The 24144-nt window shown below is 36.2% G+C and overlaps 1 protein-coding gene across 1 annotated transcript in view; it reads left to right on the forward strand.

Annotated features, from left to right (window-relative positions):
* LOC150097276 (BAI1-associated protein 3-like) overlaps nucleotides 1–24144 on the forward strand; it is a 533976-nt gene that overhangs the window by 463930 nt on the left and 45902 nt on the right. The window contains 1 exon segment of the mRNA XM_090407633.1: nucleotides 14166–14230. Coding sequence (XP_090263759.1) covers nucleotides 14166–14230 — 65 coding nt within the window.

A 24144-nucleotide genomic window follows, 5' to 3' on the forward strand; every position in this document is an offset into this window, starting at 1 on the left:
ATCTTCCTTGGTCTAGCTCTTACTGATGAGACCTCAATAAAGATCATTTTTCATATTATGAACAACTGACTCAAAGCAGAAATGAGGTAGATAATCAGAAAGTACACTGGTATGTGGAATTCCAAGCCAAGCAGCAGAATTTATTTGTTCCTGCTGCTTGATCTACTCCACCTAGTTAATATGAAGATGCATCTAGTGGCAGTTCTCTCAGTGAATATTGCTCAAAATATTTTACTGTATTATTATTATTATTACATCAAAATCCATGGAGTTAGCAGACTCATCATGGGAGGTTCACCCCACCAACAACATATCTATTATGTTGAACCTTAAAAATCCTTAACTCTCACTGCATTCATAATAAATTCTGGTAAAGGTTTCCATTCACCCACAATTCTCAATCTAAAAAATTTACTCCTCATAATTCTTCATCACATCCTTATACAACTTCCAGAGATAACCTCTTGTTCTTCATCTCTCATGTTTTGCTCTTTTTATAATCCCAGTACCGTCGACAGGGTATAGCATAGAGGCAGTCTGCCTCACGGTGTGGCTTAATAAGGGTGCTCTTTCAGCCATATTGCAGTAGGTGCTGTCGCTACACTAACAATTCCTGTTAGCATATCAAGTGCAGAAAGAAGTTTTTCCAATCTTAAACTGATTAAAAATTATTTGCGAACAGCAATGACCCAAGAAAGATTGGTTGGTCTTTCTTGGGTCATTGCTGTGGTATATTGATATAGGCAGACATAGATTATAATTTAAATTTAGAAGAGCTTATAAACAGTTTTATTGTGCGATATCCCCATAGAGCAAACATTTAATTAATATTATTATGTAAATCATTTTGAATTAATGTTTCTCTTGTAATAAAAACAAAATAGCAATTGGAGATTTTCTTATATTTTTGTCTCATAATCCATTGGGGTGATATTTAATTGTTTACCTCAGGGCACGATCTAATCTGGTGATTGCCCTATATAATCCACCCTGTATTAATCTGATAAAATCCCCCCCTACTAACTTAAATGTCTCTATCGACCTGGCCACCAAATTCTATAATTTACATTCCTTTAACCTTTCGCCATAACTAACATATAAGAGTCCTGATATTGCCACTTAGTCTCTGGGTATTTTTCAATGTTAACTAGGTGACCAAATCTGAACACAGTGGTCAAGCGTGATCTGACTAGTGCTTTATAGTAGCATGCAACTACCTCCTTATCCTACATGTTGGTGTACTCCTTGTAATAGTAGCAATGCAATGTGTAATCTTTGCAACAGTTGCAGAGATAAAGGAATTATCATTCCATTGTATAAGACTCTGATCAAACAACACTTAGACTATTGTTCTCAGATTTGGTCCCCAGGATTTGAAGGGGATAAATTAACTGTGGAAAGGGTACAAAGGCAGATAACAAAGATGGTTTCAGGACTGTACAATGTTAGTTATGAGGATCGGCTGAGGGAATATGGACTGCAGAGTTTGGTAGATAGAAGGAGAGCAGATATGATTGAGACTTTTACACTGTTGAGAGATAGTTACAGGGTTGACCTGGGGAATTCTTTTGCTTGGTTTAACAGCTGGAAGGAGTGATGACAAGGGCCATCCCTGGAAGTTACAAAAGGAAACTGTGAGCAAGAGGGTGAGGAGTGGTTTCTTTGCATGGAGGGGTGGTTGAACCATGGAATGCATTGCCTGATTGAGTGGTGAGAGCGAGAATGGTCAATGAGTTTAAGCAGTGGTATGATAGACTTTGTGTTTCCTAGGAGGGACCTCCCACGATGAGTCTTGATAGACTTTGTGTTTCTTAGGAAGGACTTCCCATGAAGAGTCTTTTGACTCCCTGGACGCCTGAATAATAATAATAATAATGTGTCTAAACTTCAGTTCACTATCAACCATTACCCCAGATCTTGAATTAAATCCACTTCCTGAAACACAGTTCCATCAATATCTGGAATTTCTTTCTGTTCCACATCTTTCAGCACATTTGGGTGGACAAAAGGCTGCTATCCATCACTAGAGAAGACTATTCTAACACAAATGCCACCTTCAGGTCAGAGTTCCTAACAAACCTAGTTAACTAGGAGGTGAATTTTTCCAGAACACAAAAAAAAAGATGTATATTAAATCATTATTCCTCAAAGTGCCCACTATATCCCCTCTCTGCATGTACTAAGGTTTTTAGAACCAATGCAAGCAAAGTTGCCATTTCAATCCTTGCTCTTTGCATTGGTTCAGAAACCTAGTACATGGAAATGATGTAGTAGGTACTTTAAGAAATAATGGTTTAATATACAACTTTTTTGATATTTCAGAAGAACTCAGTAAAGTAAGTTGACCGACTGCCAATGTGGACAAGATGAAATTGAAAAGTTTTTGGAAAATGGAATCTTCAAGGTATTCCTGTGGATTAACCCCTGAGATACACTAACTCCTCTTGCTATATTTCAGTTCCTTTTTCCACCTCTCCAATACTACCCATTTGAGAACTTTCACATTGAAACATTAAAACTTTTAGAAGACTGGAAAATCAATTCTCTTTCTCTTTCTTCTAAAACCATTATGCTTAAAACCATCATCTTTCCAGCTTAACTGCACATAATAAATATTACACATATTACAGAACTCAAAGAAAACAGGTATATGGTAAACCTATAAAATTTTATTCAAAGAAATCCATTTGTTTCAAAGAAGTGAAAAAGAAATTTCTTCAACTATCAAAGATACGTGGAGTCTTAGGGCTTCTTGTATTAAAATTCTGCTATTTAAGCAATACATCTTCAAAAAATCTCTAAAGTACTACAGACCATTAACATAGGTGCAGACCTTCTCTGTCATTCTCATCTCCCACTTTGGAAGTTTTTCCACTCTTGGTTATACTACAAATTAAAGATACCAAGAAATTATATACTTCATTTAATCTCTCATCCAAGGATTAAACGAAGCACACAAGTTTACACCTGAACTATTTTCAGGAGACTGGGGCAACTTGTATAAAGAAGCTAAGACTTCACATCACTTGCTTTAGTATCCCATAATGCAAAACACATATCCTTAGGGGTATGTATAATGCTATGCATTATGGAAAGGGTCACTACTCAGACCAGTTTCGATATTTATTGAGATCTCTTTAGTGGGAACCAGACCCAGATGTGATACCAAGGTTGAAGCCTCTTTATACGAGTTGTCCCTCAGTCCTGAAAATAGTTCAGGTGCAAACTTGTTTGCTTACACTTAGATGAGGGATTAAACCAAGTATATAATTTCTTGGTATCTTTAATCATCTCCCAGTTTTTGGAATAATTGATTATAATGACCCAAGAACAGAGATTGTTCCTGAATACTACAGGTTTTGTGCTTAATTTTGAGACTGCCATTAATACCAACAGAACTTGCTATAAGGAAATATTTAATCTCTTCTGCTATGAACTTACACAGTTGGGTACTAACATGGACACTGATTAATAACTTAATAAAATTCCAAGGATAATTATATAAGGTTTAATGGAATGATGCAGCACATGTGAATATTAAACACAAGTTTAATCAATCCTGTATTTTGTCTCAGTCACTGAGACATCATCATGGAAACAATATTAAAATTGCAAAAAACACACAAAAATATGCATACAATAAGTGGAAAAATTTAGACTGAAAGCCTAAAGTCCTATGAGAGGCATCCTCTATAAGTTACTGTTGGCATTAGCTGTTGGGTGGGAGGCCTAAGAATTAAAAGTTCCCCAAATCTTGGGAAGTTTAATACAACCACATTTATTGAGATTTTTTTTCAATCTTCTGCTAATTCTAAAAAAAAATCTTTCAAGTTTGTATTTGTCGTGGTGAAGCTTAGTAGGTTTTTTTTTTTTTTTTGTTCCATTTGATTTTTTTTGTTCCATTTCCATCTAAGGTATGGTCAGCTAGACCTGACTGACTATACTTATGATTGCAGATGTATTTCTTATATGTTCTTCTAGGCAGATGTTTGCAGATCTCCCAGTTTGACTATAATGTGATAAGTTGCAAGAAAAAGGAACTTTGTAAATACATGGAACAGAGAGAGAGAGAGAGAGAGGAGGTAGAGAATCCTTGGGAGAGTGGATGAGAACAGCCAGCTTCAGATGAGGTTTGAATGCAGCAAAGGTTGTACTTATTCTTGGGACAGATGTATTAATAAAATATTAGAAGAAATACATGGAAGACAAAACATAGTTACAACATTATTAATAAATCTGTCCCGAGAATCTTGTTGAGTTTTCTGTACTATGGTTTTAGCCTATTTTGCTTTGTTTTGTATATATCTTCTGTTTCCTTTGTATGTTTTTGAAGGAATGATTTGTATGCCATTTGTTTTTCTTTTATTGCATATTCTATATCTGTGTTCCAAATTTTTAATGTTTTTCTTTTTAATATTTTATTTTCTTTCTAAGTATATCAGAAGCTGCTTTATATGACCTGCACTCATTGTACTAGCACCTCCATAGTGCAATTGGAAGAATGATGTATGTTGCACCCTTCGATTGGAAAAGACCTAAGGTCGATTCTTGTCTTGATGGGAAGAATCTTTATATAGTTTTTTATCAATCGAAGGTGAGTTAGCCGATCTTATACAGAGGTAGCAGGTTTTTTCCCTCCTGGAAACTCAGGTTTTTCATTTAGGACACACGCAATTTACAGACAAAAAATACTAGTGGTGGTTGTGAGCAGTAGATTGCATTGGTGTAGATCAGGACTGTCCAACCTTAGGTAATCTGAGGGCCGCATTACAAAAAAATTTATCCGAGGCCCGCATCACAATGCATCTAGTAATTTGGTGAGCAGCAGTGACACAACCTCGATAGAACAGATGAACAACACTAATCATGCGCTCACGTTCCTCGCAAGCACCCGAAGCATGAATGCACATTGGAACAAAACAGTATAAGAATGCTTCTTTGACACATCTAATATTTGAAAAACATGTGGGTAATATAGTGATGTTACCCACAATATATTACCAACATCGAGATTATCGATTAGTAATAGAATTAAAATATCTGATATGCATTTGATTCAGAGTATTTTACGAGTATTTTTTTGCTCGTGAAAATCAAAATCCACAAGTGGGCCACACAAAATCACACGACGGGCCGGATGCAGCCTACGGGCAGTGCTTTGGACAGTCCTGGTGTAGATGATGGAGATGAAGAGTTGTAGATTAGGTGTCCTCCCTCGATGAGTCTTTGGACTCCTTGGAGGGGTCACAATATAATCATAAATAAAAAAATAAATAAAGTTACAAAATATTAAGGAAATTAAACAATGAAGAAAGAGATACATCACAAATCCACATAATACAAGGGAAACAATGGATAAAACATTATAATAATTTATGGTATGATCCAAATTTAATAACAGAAAACAACAATGAAGAAATCAGTACTGATCTAGAACTAATTAGATTAAAAGAACTAAAAGAAGCAATAAAGGTATCAAAAAATAGAAAATCAATCAGATTAGATGGCATATATACAGATCTTGGAAATATTGTGGAGATTATATTTGCCAGCTTGGTTGGCTGAGTGGTTAGCTTTCCAGCCAAAAGGCTGCAGGTTTGTTCGAATCCTGTTGTGGGCATGGATGTTTGTGATTGTCTGTAGAAATACTAGTGGGCAGCAGTTGGAATTGATGTAGTTGCAGTTCGTTGTAGTTGGTGGATTGAGTGGTGGAGATTTATAGAGTAGGTGTCCTCCCTTGATGAATCTTTGGACTCCCTTGAGGTGTTGCGTAATAATAATAATTATTATTATTATTATGGAACACCTCTAGGAAGTTCAAAGACTCATCGAGGGAGGGCACCAACTCTACACCTCTCCATCTCCACCACTCCACCAACCGCAACTACCTTCATCTACATCAACGCCATCTACTGCTGACCATCACCACTAGTATTTTCACAGACGATTATTATTATTAAGACAAATCACAGACAAATAATAATAATATTATTATTATTATTTACATCACAGATTCTCAAATTTAATAAATCACTGTTGTAGGAAATCTGCAGTACCATCAGACTGGTCAAAAGCTAATAATAGACCGATTCCTCTGTAATTTCCATCAGAGATGATGGAAATTACAGAGGAATCGGTCTATTATTATTATTATTATTATTATTATATCACACCTCCAAGGAGTCCAAAGACTCATCGAAGGAGGGTATCGACTCCTCATCTCACTACCTTCATCTAACACCAACACTATCTACCGCCGCCTACCACCACTGGTGCTTTCACAGACAATCACAAACATCCATGCCCACAGCGGGATTTGAACCCGCAGCCTTTTGGCTGGAAAGTGGATATGCTAAACACTCAGCCAACCAGGCCGCTATTAAATACAGATTACATCATTTTCAGTAAAATCCTGAATAAAAGACTTAGAAATATTGCAAACAATCCATTCTCAGAAGAACAAACTGGTTTCAGACATGGAAGATTGTGTACAGACAATATTTATGTGTTAAAACAAATTATTGGAAAAAAAACAAGAATTTAATTTAGAGACTCATCTGGCCTTTATGGATTATGAGAAATCTTTTGATAAAATACACAGAAAAATTATGGAATATAATGAAAAATCAATTATATCCATTACATTTGGCAAGCTATACAAAGTTTATATAAAGATACAAAAGTAAAAAAAAAATACAGTTAGGGAATAAATTAACAGAAGAGATTGAAATTAATCAAGATGTTAGAAAGGGATGTAGCTTATCTCCAACTCTATTCAATATATATATATATATATATATATATATATATTGATCTGATTATTAAAATATGGAAAACAACAATAAAACAAGGTATCTGGTTAACCTGAAGAACTGTTATCAATACAATAGTGTATTCAAGATGATCACATTGCATTACAAGACAATGAAGATTACCTTCAAAAATCAGTTTATGAATTAAATAAAATAAGCCAACAAAACAATTTAAAAATTTCACAAAAGAAAACAAAAGTCATGGCATTAAAGATTGAGATCACATAAGATTAAAAATAGTCAGAAAATAAAATAATAGAACAGTCACACAGTTTAATTATTTAGGCTGTATGATAACATATCTAAAAGATAAAGATATAGATGAAAAAATAAAGAAATTTCAGAAAATCTGTGGAACAATTAAAAGGACACTGAATAGTGTCCTTTTAATTGCCTCATCAAGATGAGAAACTCAAATTTTATAAAATATAATGGGACTAGTCATTTTTTATAAATTATAATGGGAGCATTTTATAAAATGACTACTCCCAGTCTATTATATATCTCACGAACATGGACTTTTAAAAAACAAAAGATGAAAGTAAAATACAAGCAGAAGGAATGAAATTTTTAAAAGCAGTTAAAGGATGCACAAAATTGGGCCATATAAAAAATGAAGACATCAGAAGAGAGCTACATGGTAACAGTGTAAATGAAAAGATCACGAAATATAGAGAGAAATGGAAAGAGCATTTATTTAGGATGGAAAAACATCAGCTACCAAAAGAGAGAGATAAATATAAACCAAAGAGAGAGAGAGAGAGAGAGAGGAAGACCAGTGAAGCCAGAACAGACAAATGCCTAAACCTTGAAGAGAAGAAGAAATGCAGGTCAAATAATTATTATGGGGGGGGGGGGGTATTTCAATTATGGAGGTATAGATTTGAAGGACAGGAGAATATAGAGCAGGAAGAAAATGAACTTTAATATATCTTACTTATCCTCTTCACTCCCTGTGAAGCATAGGATCTCAATTGTTGCCTTCCATTGAACTTCCTGTTCATTCCTTCTTTCTTGATCTCATTCCAGGATTTTCCTATCTATTTCTCTCCTCCAGATCATCTTGAGGCATTTCCTTCTTCTGCTTCCATGTGGATTCCATTCCATGGATGTTTTTGCTATATCCTTATCTGGGTTTCTAATCGTATGGTCTATCTGTTTTCATTTTCTTTTTATTATTTCTGTTATTATGTCAGATTGATTTGCTTTGTCTCATAATCTTGTTTGAAATTCTGTTTGGCTAGTATATTCCAATATCTTTCTAAGACAACAGTTTATTTAAATTCCTTTTTGTTAATCACCAGGTTTCAGATCCATATAGCATAATAGTTTTTACATTTGTGTTGAAAAGTCTTATTTTGGTCTTGAGATTTATTTCTTTACTTATATTTTTCATTGTACTGAAGAAATTTGGGCTTTTTGTACTCCAATTTTTATGTTCTCATCGGCACTCACCACTGATCCTAGATAAACAAAAGTATCTACCCATTCTAGCAGTTCTTCTATAAGTTGGAATGTTAGATTTTGTTTGGAATTAATCTTCATTATTTTGGTTTTCTTGGTTTATTTTTAAACCACACTTTGAGGCTTCCAGGTTGAAATTATATATTTTACTTTGCATATGATGGTGCTTTTGAGATAGCAAACATATGTCATCATCAAACTCTAACACATTTAATTTATGTATCTATCCCTATTTTATATATTAATGCTTTCATCGCTTGTATTTCTCATCACCCAGTCTATTACTGTTAAGAAGATTGTAGGGAAGTGTATGCACCCTTCCCTTATGCCTCTTTTTATTTATTATTATTAGTATTATTATCCCAAGACCCCATGGAGTCAAAGATTCATCTAGAAGGCTCTTTTATCATACACACAGCTCATCATACCACATCTTAAACACACTCAAATTCTCTGCAGCAGACACCACACTCTCAAGCAAGGCATTCCAATCATTCACAACTCTGCATGCAAAAAAACCTGCTTCTTACTCCCCTGCTCACACCCTCCTTATACAGCTTCCAGGAATGACCTCTGGTTCTCCCATGATCTCATACTGTTTTCTGTAGAACTTCCCAAACATTGATCCTATAACAACCCCTTACTAACTTTAGGTCTGTGTCATATCTCTCTTCTTCCTCCTATCTACTAGATGCAGTAAATTGCATCTTCTCAACCTTTCCTCATATTCGAAATTCCAGAGGTCTAAACTACCTTAGTCAGTCTCCTCTGGATCCTTGCCAACTTCTCTTTGTCTTTTTGAAAGCAAGTGACCAAATCTGTGCACAGTAATCCATGTGTGGCCTAATTAAAGCCTTATACAATGGAACAAGAATCTCTCTGCTTCTGCAAGTCAGTGTCCACATTATTCCCAGAAGTCTATGTGTTGTCTTCACAATTTTGGCAATGTGTCCCCTAAATTTCAGATCCTTATCCACTATCACCCCAAGATCTCTTATTTCCTCTATCTCCAACAATATATCTCCACCAAGCATAAATTCTACATCCCATCTTTGTTTCCCAAATAATAAAACCTTACATTTTGCAACATTGAACTCGTATCCCCATTCCCATGCCCATTCACTCAATTTATTCAAGTGTTCTTGTAAGGCCACAACATCTTTCCTATTCTTCATGGTTCATCCCAACTTTACATCATCTGCAAACAAATTCAAATCTTCGCCAATGTCATTAACATACAAGTTAAACAGTAATGGCCCTAAAAGAGAACCCCTAGTGACCTCTTCCAGGATATTGCTTCCCAATACACAATTTGATGATACCTATCAGATAGTCCATCTCCAATCCAATGCACTATTCTAATATCTAACCCCATCTGCTCTAGCTTGACTGTCAACTTATCATATGGTAATCTATCAAAAGCCTTTGCAAAATCTAAGTACTTTGCTGTGTATCCCTCTCCTCTGTCCAAGGAAGCTGTCACCTTATTGTAGTAAGTAAGTAGATTACTAAAACATGACCTGCCTTTAGCAAATCCATGCTGTCCACCAAAGATAATACCATTGTTGTCAATCTAATTCTGGATCCTGGTTCTCACAAACTTCTCTAACAACTTAACCACAACACCTGACACACATATTGGCCTATAGTTTGATGCTTGAGTTCGATCACCACCCTCGTGAAGTGGCACAATCTTGCCCTCTTTCCACTCCTTTGGAACTTGACCCAGTGCAAGTTCATATTAAAAAAATATGTCAAGGCAGATGTCAACTCCCTGGCACATTCCTTCAGAATACGTGGTGATATATTATCAATTCCCACAGCCTTATTAACATCAGGTTTGCTCAACTCCCCATACACCTCTTGCTCACTCACAGTCAGTCTCTCTTCTTATCCATGTTATTCAACAGGTGTTACAGAATCGTATCCAGATTCAACTGGACTTCTATAGACATCATGGCTGGTTGGGGGTTAATTTAAGTCTCACCTCTGCAGAGTCCCAAGTAAGTAGAAAGAGGGTAAAATAATTCCTTTGCATAAGAAAGATTCTAAAACACAGTAGAAATTATAGACCAATCAGTATATTAGAAATGAGGGCAAAACTACTAGAAAAGTTGATATAATAGAGTGAGAACTGAGTTGGATAAATCAAATGATTGCACAATCATTCTGCTGGATTTTGAAAAGGCATTTGACAGAATACCACATGGAACTCTGTTATGCAAATTAGAACTAATGGGGATAGATGGTTATATAGATATGAGGGTGGGTGATGGACAGAGAGATCCAAAATTGGTTTATGGAGGAGCAGAATCCAGGAAAAAAGCAGGTGAAGTGGATGGATTGCCACAAGGTTCTGTGCTAAGACTACTACTGTTTAATTTGTCCTTATATGATAGTTATATAGGAAATAATCTGAATGGAAATATTCAGTTGTTTGCTGATAATGCAATGGGTAGAGTTAATCAAGGCAATGTGGAGAATAATGTGGAGAGCTTGCAGGATGATTTAAATAGGCTCTCAGTATGGACAAAAAATAATGGTTATCAGTTTAATGTGGAGAAGTATAAGATTATGCATTTTTGGATAAAAAGATAACAAACTGTGTACCACATTGATGGAACTTTATTCCAGGAAATATGTAAAGCTAGGGATTTAAGGAGTAGAAGGTAGAGAGTTGAAGTTTAGAAGACATATTGCTGAGGTAGCTCATAGGATTACTTGGCTATTGAAGAACAGCCTAACAAGTAGAGATAAGTAAGTTGTTATTCCTCTTTATAAAGCCTTGATACATCCAACTGTGTTCAGGTCTGGTCACTTGTGTTTCTTTGAGATGGTCTAGTAGTGGAGAATATCCAGAGTTGATCATCCTGAGAATGCTTCCTATGAGCATAGATTGTAAGATTATGGGTTGCAGAAGTTGGTTGATGGATGAAAAAGAGAGGATTTAACAGAAAAAATTATGCTACATAAAGGGTTTTATAGGATTGATGCAGGGGGAGATTGGTTCAGCACTTGGCTAGAGGGGAAGAACAAGAGGTCATCCCTTGAAGTTGAATAAGAGTATAGTTAGTAGGAGTGTGAGGACTGCATTTTTGCTTGGAGAGTTGTGAATGAATGGAATGGATTGCCAGAGTCAGTTGTGAGTGCTTTGTCTGTTCATGGATTCAAGGAGAAGTGTAGTAGATACTGTCTTTGGGTCGTCTGCAATTATTCTCTGGACTCTATAGATGTGCTGGACAATAATAATAATAGTTATTTCAAGAAACAGAATAAAAGTTTATTGGACTACTGACCCATTGTCCTCATTTTTGGTAATTTGGATAAGAAGATGAATGATGACAGATATCAAATGGTATATTCAGGAGTTAAAAGTTAGGTGACTAGTGTAGCAGTACAAAGCTCAGCACTTGGTGCTGTGCTATTTAATTTGTACATCAGTGATATAAGAAATTATTTGAGGGGAAATATGGGGTTATTTTTGCTAATGATGCAAAGCTAGGAAGAGCAATATTCAGTGAAGATGGTATAAAGATCCTGCATGATAACTTGAATAGACTGGCAATATCATCGAAGGTAAATGGCTCAGTTTAATGTTTCCAAGTGTAATGTCATGCACTTTGGGATGAAGAGATCACAAGCTGTGTACACATTGATAGAATTGAACTGCAGGAAACTGATGAAGCCAAGGATTTTGAAGTTATTGTGGACATTGAGTTGAATTCGGCACACATATTGCAAAGGTGGCCAAAATAGTACTTAAATACGGCTGTGGAAGAACAACTGACAGGCATGGATAGGAGTCATTATTTCCTCTTTATGAAGCTTTAATACAGCCATTTATGGACACCACTGTGTACAAATCTTGTCACCTAGATTCTGCAGGGCCAAAGAAGCTGTAGAGAGGATCCAGATTGTGGCAGGTCAGTGGAATTCTCGCAATGAGAGTAGATGGAAGATCTGTAGGCTTAAAAAACTATCTGATGGGCAAAGAAAAAACAGCCCGATAGATGTATAAAAGTTATTAAAGGGGTTTTATAGAATTCATAACAAAGGCTTTTTTTCACTAAATGTCTGGAAGGGAGAGAATAAGAGTGTGGTTAGGTTAGCAAGGGTGTTAGCAGTAGTTTTTTTTTTGCTTGGAGGGTGGTGAATGAGTGGAATGGTTTGCTAAAGATGGTTATGAGCTTTGTCAGTGAATGAGTTCAAGGAAAGGTGTGGTTTTGTGTGAACAGTGGTTAGAGTAGGCCTCCTACAAAGTGCCTTTGACTCCATGGAGATGTCCTTGAAATAATAATAATAATAATAATAATAATAATAATAATAATTAACAGTGCTAATGCTTTGGCTTTTCAAAAGGATCTGAATAAGCTGGAAAAGAGCAAATGAATGGGGACATAAGTTTAATGATGCTAAATAAGGTTTTGAAATTTGGGATCCATGGATGCTTCATACTGACCTATCGGAGGAGTTACACTGGAATAAGTGGAGGATTTTGGGGTGATTTGAAGTTCAGAGGGCATGTTGCAAAGGTTGTGAACACAATTTAAAGAACTGCTGCAATATTGAGATTAGTTAGTTAATTGGAATTATGATGCTTCTAAGATATGAGGCCAGTTGTGTTCTTCTGGCCAGTTTGCCTGTTTCTCAGAATTAAAAATTTGAGAGAAAAACCCTGCCACCTACACATGATGCTAGTGACTTACCCTCAGTTTAAAAAGCCCTGTAAACAATCAGCAGAGATAAAAGCATAGTGGTTCTTTTGTATGATGCTGTAATTGGACTACATCTGTATTACTGTGCTCATATCTGGTCACCAGATTTGAAGGGAATCAAATATTTTTGCAGAGGTTGCAGAAGCAAATAATTTATGAAAATAGACTGAAAACATGCAAACTGCATAGTTTGGTGAATGGAAGATGATTGAGATATTTAATCTGCTGAAAGGTATTTACTGGATTGATACTAGGGAAATTTTTCATATGGCATAATGATAGGAAGGAACAAAGACAGTGAGTCATCCCTAGAAGTTGCAAAAGGAAGTAGCAAGAGATAAGTTGTTGTTTTTTTGACATAAAGTGTGGTATAATAATAAAATATAAAATATAAAATATAAAAAAAAAAAATAAACTTTCAACATCTTTCTCTAAATCCAGAGTAATTTATTAAAAAAGGGTGGCACACCATTTGGCAACTCCTATAGGTGGAGATGACCTGCTAATGCTTCTGCCTGGTATTTCCACTAGGGCCTGGCTCCCACTGAAGAGACCTCAATAAAGGTCGAAACTAGTCTGGGTAGTGGCCCTTCCTTTAATGCATAACATTAGACATATCCGCAAGGAGATGTGTTTTGCATTATAGGAGATACTGAGATAGGAGTGTTGGTAGCTTTCTCCACCTTTGCAACGAGTTGCCCTGGTGTTGTATCACCTTACCCTAGTCCTGAAGATACTTCAGGCACAAACTTTGTTTGCTCACACTTGGATAAAGGATTAAACTAATTTTATTATACTCTAACCAAGTGAAAAAATAAACTTTCAACAAAGTGTGGTAGGAGTATGGAATGCATTGCCTGAGAGAGAGTGTGGAAAGTGCAAATGCTGAATGGGCGTAAGGAGTGAAAATACAATAGACTTTGTGTTATCTAAGGTTGACTTCCCAGGATGAGTCTTATGACTCCATAGAAGTCATAAATAATAATAATAAGAAGAAGAAGAAATTAAGTTTAAGGAAGGTATAGTGGTAATTAGTGAGCAATATTATGTAAATATAATTACTGGTGATATATAGTAAATATATTTTTATAAGTAACAAATCAGATGATGGAATGAATCCCTTTAATGGTATGATTGAGATATGTTGTTCTTACCAGCAAAAACTGGAAAAAAGTGATTTTGGATTCCTGACAGTTAAAGCTTTCTACAACCATGCAGTTGAAAGCCTGTGTGTTGATGGTAAGAAATTTTGATTTCAATAAAAAATTATATACTAATTTTTAAAATTATTCTTGTATGAATTTTAATTATCATTCTCAAAAAAAATAAATGTTTTTCTGTTCAAAGCAGCTTTTGTTATATAGAAATAATTGTTTTTTTTATTTAACGGTATACCGTAATAACCATTTACACATTAAGTGTATAATGTTGCACACATTAAACGTGTATATAACTTATGTAATATTAAAATATTTAATATTGCATATTCAAGGTTTTTCAGATGAGTTTATGCCTGCATATCTTTTCCAGTGCTAATGATCTATAAACTGATAGCATTCTCGTTTCATCACATGTCAATTTCTTCTGTGCATTTGCAAGGATGTACAGGATACTGCAATAGTATTACATAGTTAAGTTAACATTATTACATCATCATCATCACCATGAACTATGGGCACACTGCCCATCGGTGTCTGATGCTTTCACCTTTCTTTGTCCAGTGCACAGTGTCGTACTTCTGTAAACCCATTCCACACCAGTCCTGTATGTCGTCTAACCATTCTCTGTATGATCTACCTCTTCTGTTTACACCATCCATAATACTGAACATAAATGTCTTGATCTTCCAGTCCTCACTCATTCTGCCAGATGTGTTCAAATAATTGCAGCTTCCGTCGTATAATCTTCTGCATTAAATTTCCTTTAGTGTATCTTCCGATAGAGCTCTTCGTTTGTAATTTTCTTACCCATCCTATTCTTAGAATCTTTCTGTAACAAATTCTTTAAAATGCTAAAATTTATTTTTGTTGATTCCTTATTTATTACCCACATTTCAGATCCATACAGTACACTGCTAAAGATGCATGTTTCTAGTACTCTTAATTTCATTTGCAGGCTGATCACTTTACTTTTCCAGATGTTATCCATTGACTTCAGATTTGTTCTTCCCTTTACAATCCTGATCTTTATTTCCTTTTTTACAGTCCAAGTCATATGTCATTTTACTTCCCAAATATATGAATTGTTCTACATTTTCTATATCAATTCCATCCACTTGTATCTTTTGTTTCATGTTCTTTTCAACAATTACATCATTACAGCTTGATATTAATTTTTTTTTTTGTTTTCAAATTAATCTGTTATGAGTCAGATCTCTAATATTGTCAGGTCTTATATTGGTTTCTGTTTTAATTTTAATTTTTAAGCAATTGATGTCATCTCTTCACTTTCCTAATTTTTCTGAGAATTCTCATATCTGTGAGTTTCTAGTCTTTGATCAACTGTTTGTTTTCTGACCAACTAGAGATCCACGAGAAATCCCCTCTCTATTTTCACATGCAATGTGAGTACTCACATGCTGATTGTACTTACTTGCATAGTACGTACATACTGATTGTACTGGATCACAGAATGTTGATGAGGCTAGGGATTTGTGGGTGATGGCAGACAGAGAGTCAGCGTTAAGTGCATATTTCAAAAGTTGGCAAAATAACTCCAAGGATTACTTTGAGATTGAAGAAAATATATTAGCCAGCAGAGATAGGGAGGTTAATATCCCTCTTTATAAGGCTACATCTTGTGTACACTACTCTGCACAGATTTGGTCACCTTTGTTTCTTAGATGAGTGGATGTTGTATAGGATTCACAGATGAGTGACCAACATGATAACAGGTCTGTGATTCCTCCCTGTGAGAACAGTAAAAAATTAGGTTGCAAAGCTTATTTGATAGAGAGACGAGAGAGGACATAATAGAAACTCATGTGGTTAGTAAGGATATGTGATCTAGATTTTTTGCTTGGAAAGTGGTGAATGACTGAAATGAATTGCCAAAAATAGTTGAGTGCACTGACAGTGAATGAGTTTAAGATATGGTGGATTGGGTGGGTCTTCTACACTGAGTGATTCACCTCCGTGGATATACCCATATAATAATAATAATAATTATTATTATTATTGTCTTTTTATGTAGCAAAATTGTAAACAACCTTCTTCCATTTGTTCATTAGCAGACTTGAATCATTTTACTTCAGTATCATTTTCCAGCTGCCCTTTCTACATTTTGGATAACTGACAGCTCTTTCTTCTCATGTACACATTACTCGCAAATACTTTCAACCACTATTTTTGAAGATCCTTATCTCTAGTTTCTATATTGCTTTCATCATTCACTGAACCCTTTTACACTTCCTCCATTTCTAAGGTTTTTCAATAGTCTCCAGAATATTTTTGCTTACTTCATGATATTTATTTTCCATATTCTTCGCATTGCCTTCCCATGACTTCTGTTTTGCTGTTTTTACACATCTTTTTTTTTTTTTGCATCCTTTTATGTATTGTCTAAAGACACATGCTTACTTGCAGAAACTTTAAGTTTGATTTCCTCTTTTTCAGATTGCTTTTTTAAGTTCCTGAGTCCATGATTATGTTCTGTGTTTCTATCCTTGCAGGCAGTTTCATTGCATTTTTCCCCACATCAGATAAAAAAAAAAACCTTGAAAATCCAGGAAAGGTTGTTAATAGTTTCCAGAATGTTCTTTTCTGTCATGAGATTTATCTTATTATTATTAGTAGTAGTAGTAGTAGAAGTCCTGACCTCCAAGAGTCATAAGACTCATTATGGGATGTTCACCTTAAATAACACAAAATCTATCATATCACTCCATAAATTCATCCATCATTTGCACTTTCACCCTCTCAGAAAGTGTATTCCATGCTTCTACCACTCTCCATGTAAAAATCTTAATTCTTACCCTTTTACTTACTTACTTACTTAGTTACCCCTTTCTTTTGCAACTTTCAGAGATGATCCTGTTATCATTGATTCTTCCCCCCTCATTCAGCAATATGACTTGAATGAGGGGGAAGATATATACTTATCTGTTCTCTCATGGTGTGTAGATTTTGTCAGCTAGTGAGTAGCCACAGACTGAACAAAATAGGATATATTTTATTTAATAAAAAAAAAAAAATAGTTTTCTAAACTTTTTTTTAACTTTAAGGAAACAGATGAATATGTGTAATATAAAGGGCCATTCTAATCCTCTTCTTCCTCTTTATAGTGCTTTTATCCCTCTTGGTGCAAGATCCGCTATGATTATGCAACTGGGAAATCCCAAATCCCAACTGGCTTATCATGGAGTCTGACATTTGGGGGGGGGGGGGGAGAACAATATTTATGTCTCGAGATGCATCATGTTCACAGGGCCAGTTTTCCTGTGAATAATGGTTAGTGTGGTCTCTTACAATGAGTGATTCACCTCCATGGATTATGCTCAGTTAATAATAATGATTATAATAATAATCATTATTATTATTATCTTTTTTTATGTAGCAAAATTGTAAACAACCTTCTTCCATTTGTTCATTAGAAGACTTCAATCATGGTGGATGAAAAAGATTAGTTCCAGTTAAAAAAACCCCCTTGCAAAAACCCCCACAGGGGACCGGCTAAATCAGCTTTAGTCAAAAGATAAAAGAGGAACCAGATAAAGGTTCCTCATGTCTTGGATAAGAATTGAACCCAGGTCTTTCCAATCAAAGGGCTTCATCTATACTGACTGAGCAACGTAGGCTCAGTCAGTATAGATGAAGTCATTCTAATAACAGAAATTAACCCTTTGATCAGTGAAGTAAATATATATATATATATATATATTTATATCAGTACATGAAAAAAAAATTTGAGAAGGATTTTGCAAGCAGGTGATTTGCAGTCCCTTAACAACCTTCCCAATTTCTTTTTTTGTCAAATTCAAAGTTGACATAAATTTATGTCTTTACTATGGGCTGAAATGATAATATAAATAAAATATTACAATACAACCTATTTAATACAGTTGAAGATAACAGTTTTCCAAACTTTAGGGCATGGTAAGCGGTCAATACAATTAAGGTTGGGTCAATGAAGTAGGTTTAGTACTTTTTTTTGATTATTATTATATTTATCCCACACATGAGAGGTACAAAGACATATAGCACATCAGTGCTGTGTGTATGATGCATTTTTCTCAAAGAGATGGAGGTTGAAGTTGTTGGGAAAAACATTATGGGGAAGGCCATTCCAGAGGACAGAGGTAGATGAAATAAATAAGGAAGAGGAGAAGCGTTTGGTGAGTATGCAATTGATAAATTGACTGTAAAAGGATTTACAGTCTTTTATTTTTACAGATTTACATTGGACAGCTGCTGCTCCTGTTTTTAACAGACCCAAACAGCAAGTGGAGCAATGGTGTTTGCCAATTCACTGGAGCAGTGACTATGGAAGTACCTATAGAAGAGACACAGAGTGGAAATTGCATCTGTGAGATGGGGGTTGAAGTGAGGCTGTAGGAAGCATATTATCTATGAGACGAATTGCTCTCCTCTGGATAGCCTCAAGAATTTTTAAGAGAAACTAGGTGCACCATCCCAAATGTGTGAACAGTATTCTAAGGATGGGCAGATTTGGGATTTATATAGAGTTAGTAGCTGGGTGGGTGTAAAATACCTTCTTGAGCAGAAAAGAATGCCTAGATTTTTTAGAAACTGAGGAAGCCATTTATATGATGTGTTTTTGCCAGGAGAGGGTGGAGGTAAATATCAATTTGGGGAGAGAGATCTGATCCTATTTGGTGATGCGTGTGTATTACTGAGGATAAGGGAAGGTGAACCAAGATCCCTTTTGCAAGAGAAAAGGCAGGGTGCTTTGGCTGCATTGAAGGTGACCAGGTTATCCTTACCTATTGAAGGATGGAATAGAGATCAGTATTTAAGGCACTGGTTGCAGATGATCTTGATGTAAAGGATGTCTGGGAACTACGTGGTTCTGTCGAAGAAGTAGGATGATTGCAGGTGATGATGCACATAATATAAGTTATACATAAATGACCTACTCTCAATCACTATAAATCCTATATATAGCTTTGCCTATAATAGCACACGTTCATAGTGATTGAGAATAGGTCATTTATGTATAACTAATATTATCTGCATCATCACCTTCAATCATCCAAACTTAATGTTCTCTTTCTGACTGAAACTAAATTTTTGCTACATCAACTTTTGCCCATGTGAACTGTCCAAATTACACCTTGTATGATTCCTTCCACCATGAAGGAGGTGCTCATGTTTTTATTTATGCATTCTGATCTTCCTTGACAATGGACATCTCACCTAGAATCTCATCTTTTTGGCCTCCTGTGGCTTAAAATTTCTTTGGCACATATTGTTTCATTCATCTGCTGCCTTTACCTTTCTCCCAGTTCTGAAAATCACTCCAATCTCTTTGACTTCTTATCTTCAAAACTTGATTTCATTTAGTTAAAATTTCTAAATAGTGAATAAATGTTCAATGGTACAGCAGTAAATCAGATCTGTAGGCTGGCTGCCATGTTCAATGGTACATGGCAGCCAGCCATGTACCATTGGCTCACTTGTTTGAATTTCACTGACCTAGTTAGTGTACCAGAGCAATCCAAGAAAAGCAACAGTCTATTACAAGTAGCTTGAGAGCAAAACACCAGTTTCCTTCACAGTCTACACAGTTGTCCAACACTTGTAAAATCATTAAAAGGGTTAAAACTAACTTCAACAATGATGTGCCTCCATAGCCCAATTGGAAGAACGATGGTACATTGCGCCCTTCTATTGGAATAGGCCTAAGTTCGATTCTCGTCGCGATGGGAGGAATCTTTATCTGGACGATCTTCAATCGAAGGTGAGTTAACCGATCTCATACAGAGGTAACAGGGTTTTTCTCCCAGAAACTTGGGTTTTTCATCCCGCATACAGACAAATCGGCCCTTCAGAACACATGCAATTTACAGACATAGAATACTAGTGGTGGAGGTGGGCGGTAGATGGCGTTGATGGAGATGATTCGTAGTAGTGGTTGAGACAGTTGTAGGTGTTTATTAAGATTTGGTTGGTTTCTGAGAGATACTGCTGCTTCTAAGAAAACTCACACACACACAGGCAGATACATTCACAAACTCTCCCACCACCACCCCTCTCAACAATATGGCATTATTAAAACTCTTACCAAGAGAGCCCACAATCTTTGTTCCAGTGGAACCATCCTCACTACTGAGCTTAACCACATACACAGCACTTTCCTCTCCAATGGCTACAGCGATCACAGTATCAAAAAAATAATCAGTTCCTCCCCCATTCCCCATCCTTCTCGTCAACAAGATTTTAAAAATGCCATCACCATATCCTACATCCGTGGCACATCCGAAAAAATAGCCAAGATTCTAAAAAAGTACAACCTACACACACAGCATATAAGTCCCACTGTAAACTTGCTACCCTTATCCGTTCTACGAAAGATCAGCTCTCTCCTCTCTCTCTGCCTGGAGTTTACAAAGTACCCTGTTCCTGTAAGCTGGCGTACTTTGGACAGACAGGCAGATCAGCATCCATCCACCTGGAGGAACACGTCTTACATCTGTAAACACAACTATGGTCATTCAGGCTTGGCTGACCATGTTTTGGACATCACCCACTGGGTATCATGGAAGAAAACCACCATGCTCCACCACAGCAAATTCAAGAAAGAGAGACTTTTCTTAGAAGCAGCAGCAGCTCTCAGAAGCCAATCAAATCTTAATAAATATGGTTGCATTATGCTTCCGAAGATTTGGGAAACACTCATCACCAGAGGTCCCATCTTACATTCCAAGCCACCTACTACCGCCCTTAGAGGGCGCTCCACCTAGATAGGACTTTAGTGTCACCCATGTGGTTGGGCTTAGTATTGTATGATATTTGTGTGCATGTTACATTAGTTGTTTTTGTAATCCCTGTTGTCATAGTGACTAGGATGAAATATAGGAAGTAGTAAATTCTATTTTAATCCTTTTTGAGTGTTGTAAAAAATCCATTAAGCCTCCAACATGATCTAATTGTTTGAATTTAAACTTTCGAACCATGCAGTTGGAACATAGTACCATTAACCAGATGTGGCCCTAACGGAAGTAATGCGATACATGCCAAGAACCACATTTTGTTTAAAGCTTCCTTTAGAATTTTTTAGTTGTTGAAAAATTAACTATAAACTATACCTGAACTTATATGTAACAGCAATATAAAAAATCATTTAATAATTTTTTTTTAAAAAGTGCCTTGTATCCCCTAATGACTTTTTCACATACCAGGACTACATGTACCACATGTTGGGAAATGCTGATTTAATGTATTAACCATATCCTCTGCAGTAGTTATCATTCTACTGTTTTCACCAATCATTATCATCCTTCCACCTTTGGTTCCTCTGCTAGCTGCATATCAAAAGAACTCCCTGAGATTTTTTTGGCCTCATTAGCTAACTGCTGCTCATACAGCAATTTTTTTATCTTTATCAGGTGAGTTTCCTTCCTCACTGCTCTCTATTCTTCTCATTTATATGATTTTTGCTACTCATCTTATGCTATCTCAGTAATATCTTCTTCCATATCAAATGCCTAACCTTCACCTCCATCCACTTCACACATACCTTATTCAACCTCCTGACATTTGGAACATATGTCAGGAGGTTGAAACAATCAGACACTGCCTCTGCTAGATAGATAGATATAGATCTATTGATTTTTTTTTTATTTAACTTGATAAAATATACATTGGAAGATAGGCAACAAAAAGACTATACAATAGAAAGGAGACAAAAGATACATGAGTGGTAGAGAGGATTACTCTTTTTAGTAAAAGAGTCAATATTACAGTTCAGTATCACTCTTAGTTATCTTTCAGTTGAAGTGTGTCATCATCGGCAATCCAGAACAGGATACCAGTTGGATTCCACTCCTCTATGAATTTCACGAGCCTCCATAGCTCAGTCAGTATAGATGAAGCCTTTTTTGGTCAGAAAGACCTGGGTTCGATTCCTGTCAGTGACGTGAGGAACTTAATCTGGTCTCTTTTGACTAAAGGTGAGTTAGTCAGTCTCATACAGAGGTAGGGTTTTTTTTCACCCGGAAACTTGTGTTTTTTGTCCCCAGAACAGGCAAACCGGCCCTGTGAACACACATGGATTACACATGAATACGTCCTAGCCATGTGCCAGTCCCCGAGCCTGGATAAAATTGGGGGGTTGGAGAAAGCAATGGTGAACTACCCTGTAAAAATCTCACCAGGAATACTTTGTGGGCAATGCCTACAGAGCCACCTACGGTTGGAAATGACTGAAAGGGAAAATCAGATCAGATGAATTTCACTACAGTTCTTTTTTCGTTGTAATAATCAAATTCCAGTGAAAGCCTGCTTTTGTAGTTTCTGATATAGGCTACACATGAGGATTTGTTCCAATTCAGTGATGGATGGGTGCTGATTATTTCTTGTGTGCTTAAGGTAGAGGCTATAGATGATGGCCTTAGCTCAGATGAAGAGGAAATTGCATATTCTGTGTCTGCTCTCTTCTGTATGGACTAAATTCCAGTAATCTTCTCAGCTGTATGTAGTTATAAGTGCTAGAGACATTATTCAGATCATAGGTGATCATTACTTTGTTTGCAGGACAGGTTAGATATGTATGTTCCAAGGTACCTGAAACTTCACAGAAAAGACACAGATCTGATTCTCTAAGTTGAAATTTGTAGAGCTTATTAGGAGTTAGCAAGATGTTATGTCACAGCCTCCACTGTATGTTGGAATCTGGTTTGGCACACTTCGATTTATATGGAAGATCCCACTGAAAACTGGGTGGCATGTGCAGCTTTGTAGATGAGAGGGATAAGGATGAATATACGAAGGGTGAAGTTGGAGGTACTGACATGAAGAAGCGGTATATTTTCTTGTAGTTGGAAGGAAGAATTGGAAGTGAGGCTTTGGATGATACAAGATGAAAGGTGGACTCCCACGGTTTCTAGAAGGAATATAGATTCCCTAAGGTGTAGCAATATCTGGAAAGGCTTTTATAATAGCAGCTTGCATCTGGTGGTATTGTTTTTCATTTTTTGGGTTTTTCAATGGTAGGCATGTGAATGTTTTCAATTTTTTGGGTTTTTCAATGGTAGGCATGTGAATGTTTTCCATTTTAGGGTCTGGGTCAGGAGGTCCCCTGTGATTCTTATTACTGGCCAGTTTCATTTAAGGAAAAGAAAGGGCTGGATAGTTGTAAGACTTGTTATGTTTCTGTTTGAAAACAGTGGTTTTCGAACAGAAGTACAGCTGGCTTTGTTGATCCTGTCACAGTGTGATGAAGTTCTGTATTTTTCCACTGGGTACAGCATCTCTATAAAAATGAGGTAGTTTAGGAGGTAATGGAGCAGAACTAGGCATTTGAGGGTTGTGGAAAGTGTTAGTCCTCTGATGGATGATTTCATAATGTAATCGAAGGTGGTTACATAAGTATGATTGGACTGAAGTATCTTTAGGAGAAAGATTATCCTGAAGGATCTAATCTTGTTTTCAAGGGAAATCAGGCCTTAATCTCCCTTATTGAGAAGCTTGCAGAGTGCAGAGTAAGTTGTACAGTTAGTATTGTTCCAGATGAAACATTTGATTGTCTTTTAAATGTGATGAAGAAAGTCTTCTGGGGGGTGTCAGTACTTTTAGGATATACCATAGCACACTTGCAGCCATCTGGTTGTTTATTAGGATTCTTCCTGTAAGTGAAGACATTGAATGAATGCTGTTCCATTTTCCTAGCACCTGTTTAAATTGGTTGTGCAGCTGTGTCCAGTTCAGTGTATTATATATTTTGGTGTTGTCAAGGTGCACACCTAAGTATGTTTGTCCTTTATTTAACCAGGTACATTCAATCAGAGAATCAGTTCTAGCCTTCCATCTGCTTGACTACAAGCCAGTGGTTTTCACAGAGTTTAATTTGGTCCCTGTGGCTTGTTCATATAATCTGTGTGCTTCATCAGTTACTATCATTTCTTCATTATTACAAATTATTATGGTGACATCATCCACATATGCTGATAGGCTTATTTTTTGATGTGGGGTTCT

The sequence above is a fragment of the Typopeltis vanoorti genome, chromosome 17 (assembly GCF_054136105.1).
Source record: "Typopeltis vanoorti isolate ZY-2024b chromosome 17, IOZ_Tvanoo_1.0, whole genome shotgun sequence".
NCBI classification, from domain to species: Eukaryota; Metazoa; Arthropoda; class Arachnida; order Uropygi; family Thelyphonidae; genus Typopeltis; species Typopeltis vanoorti.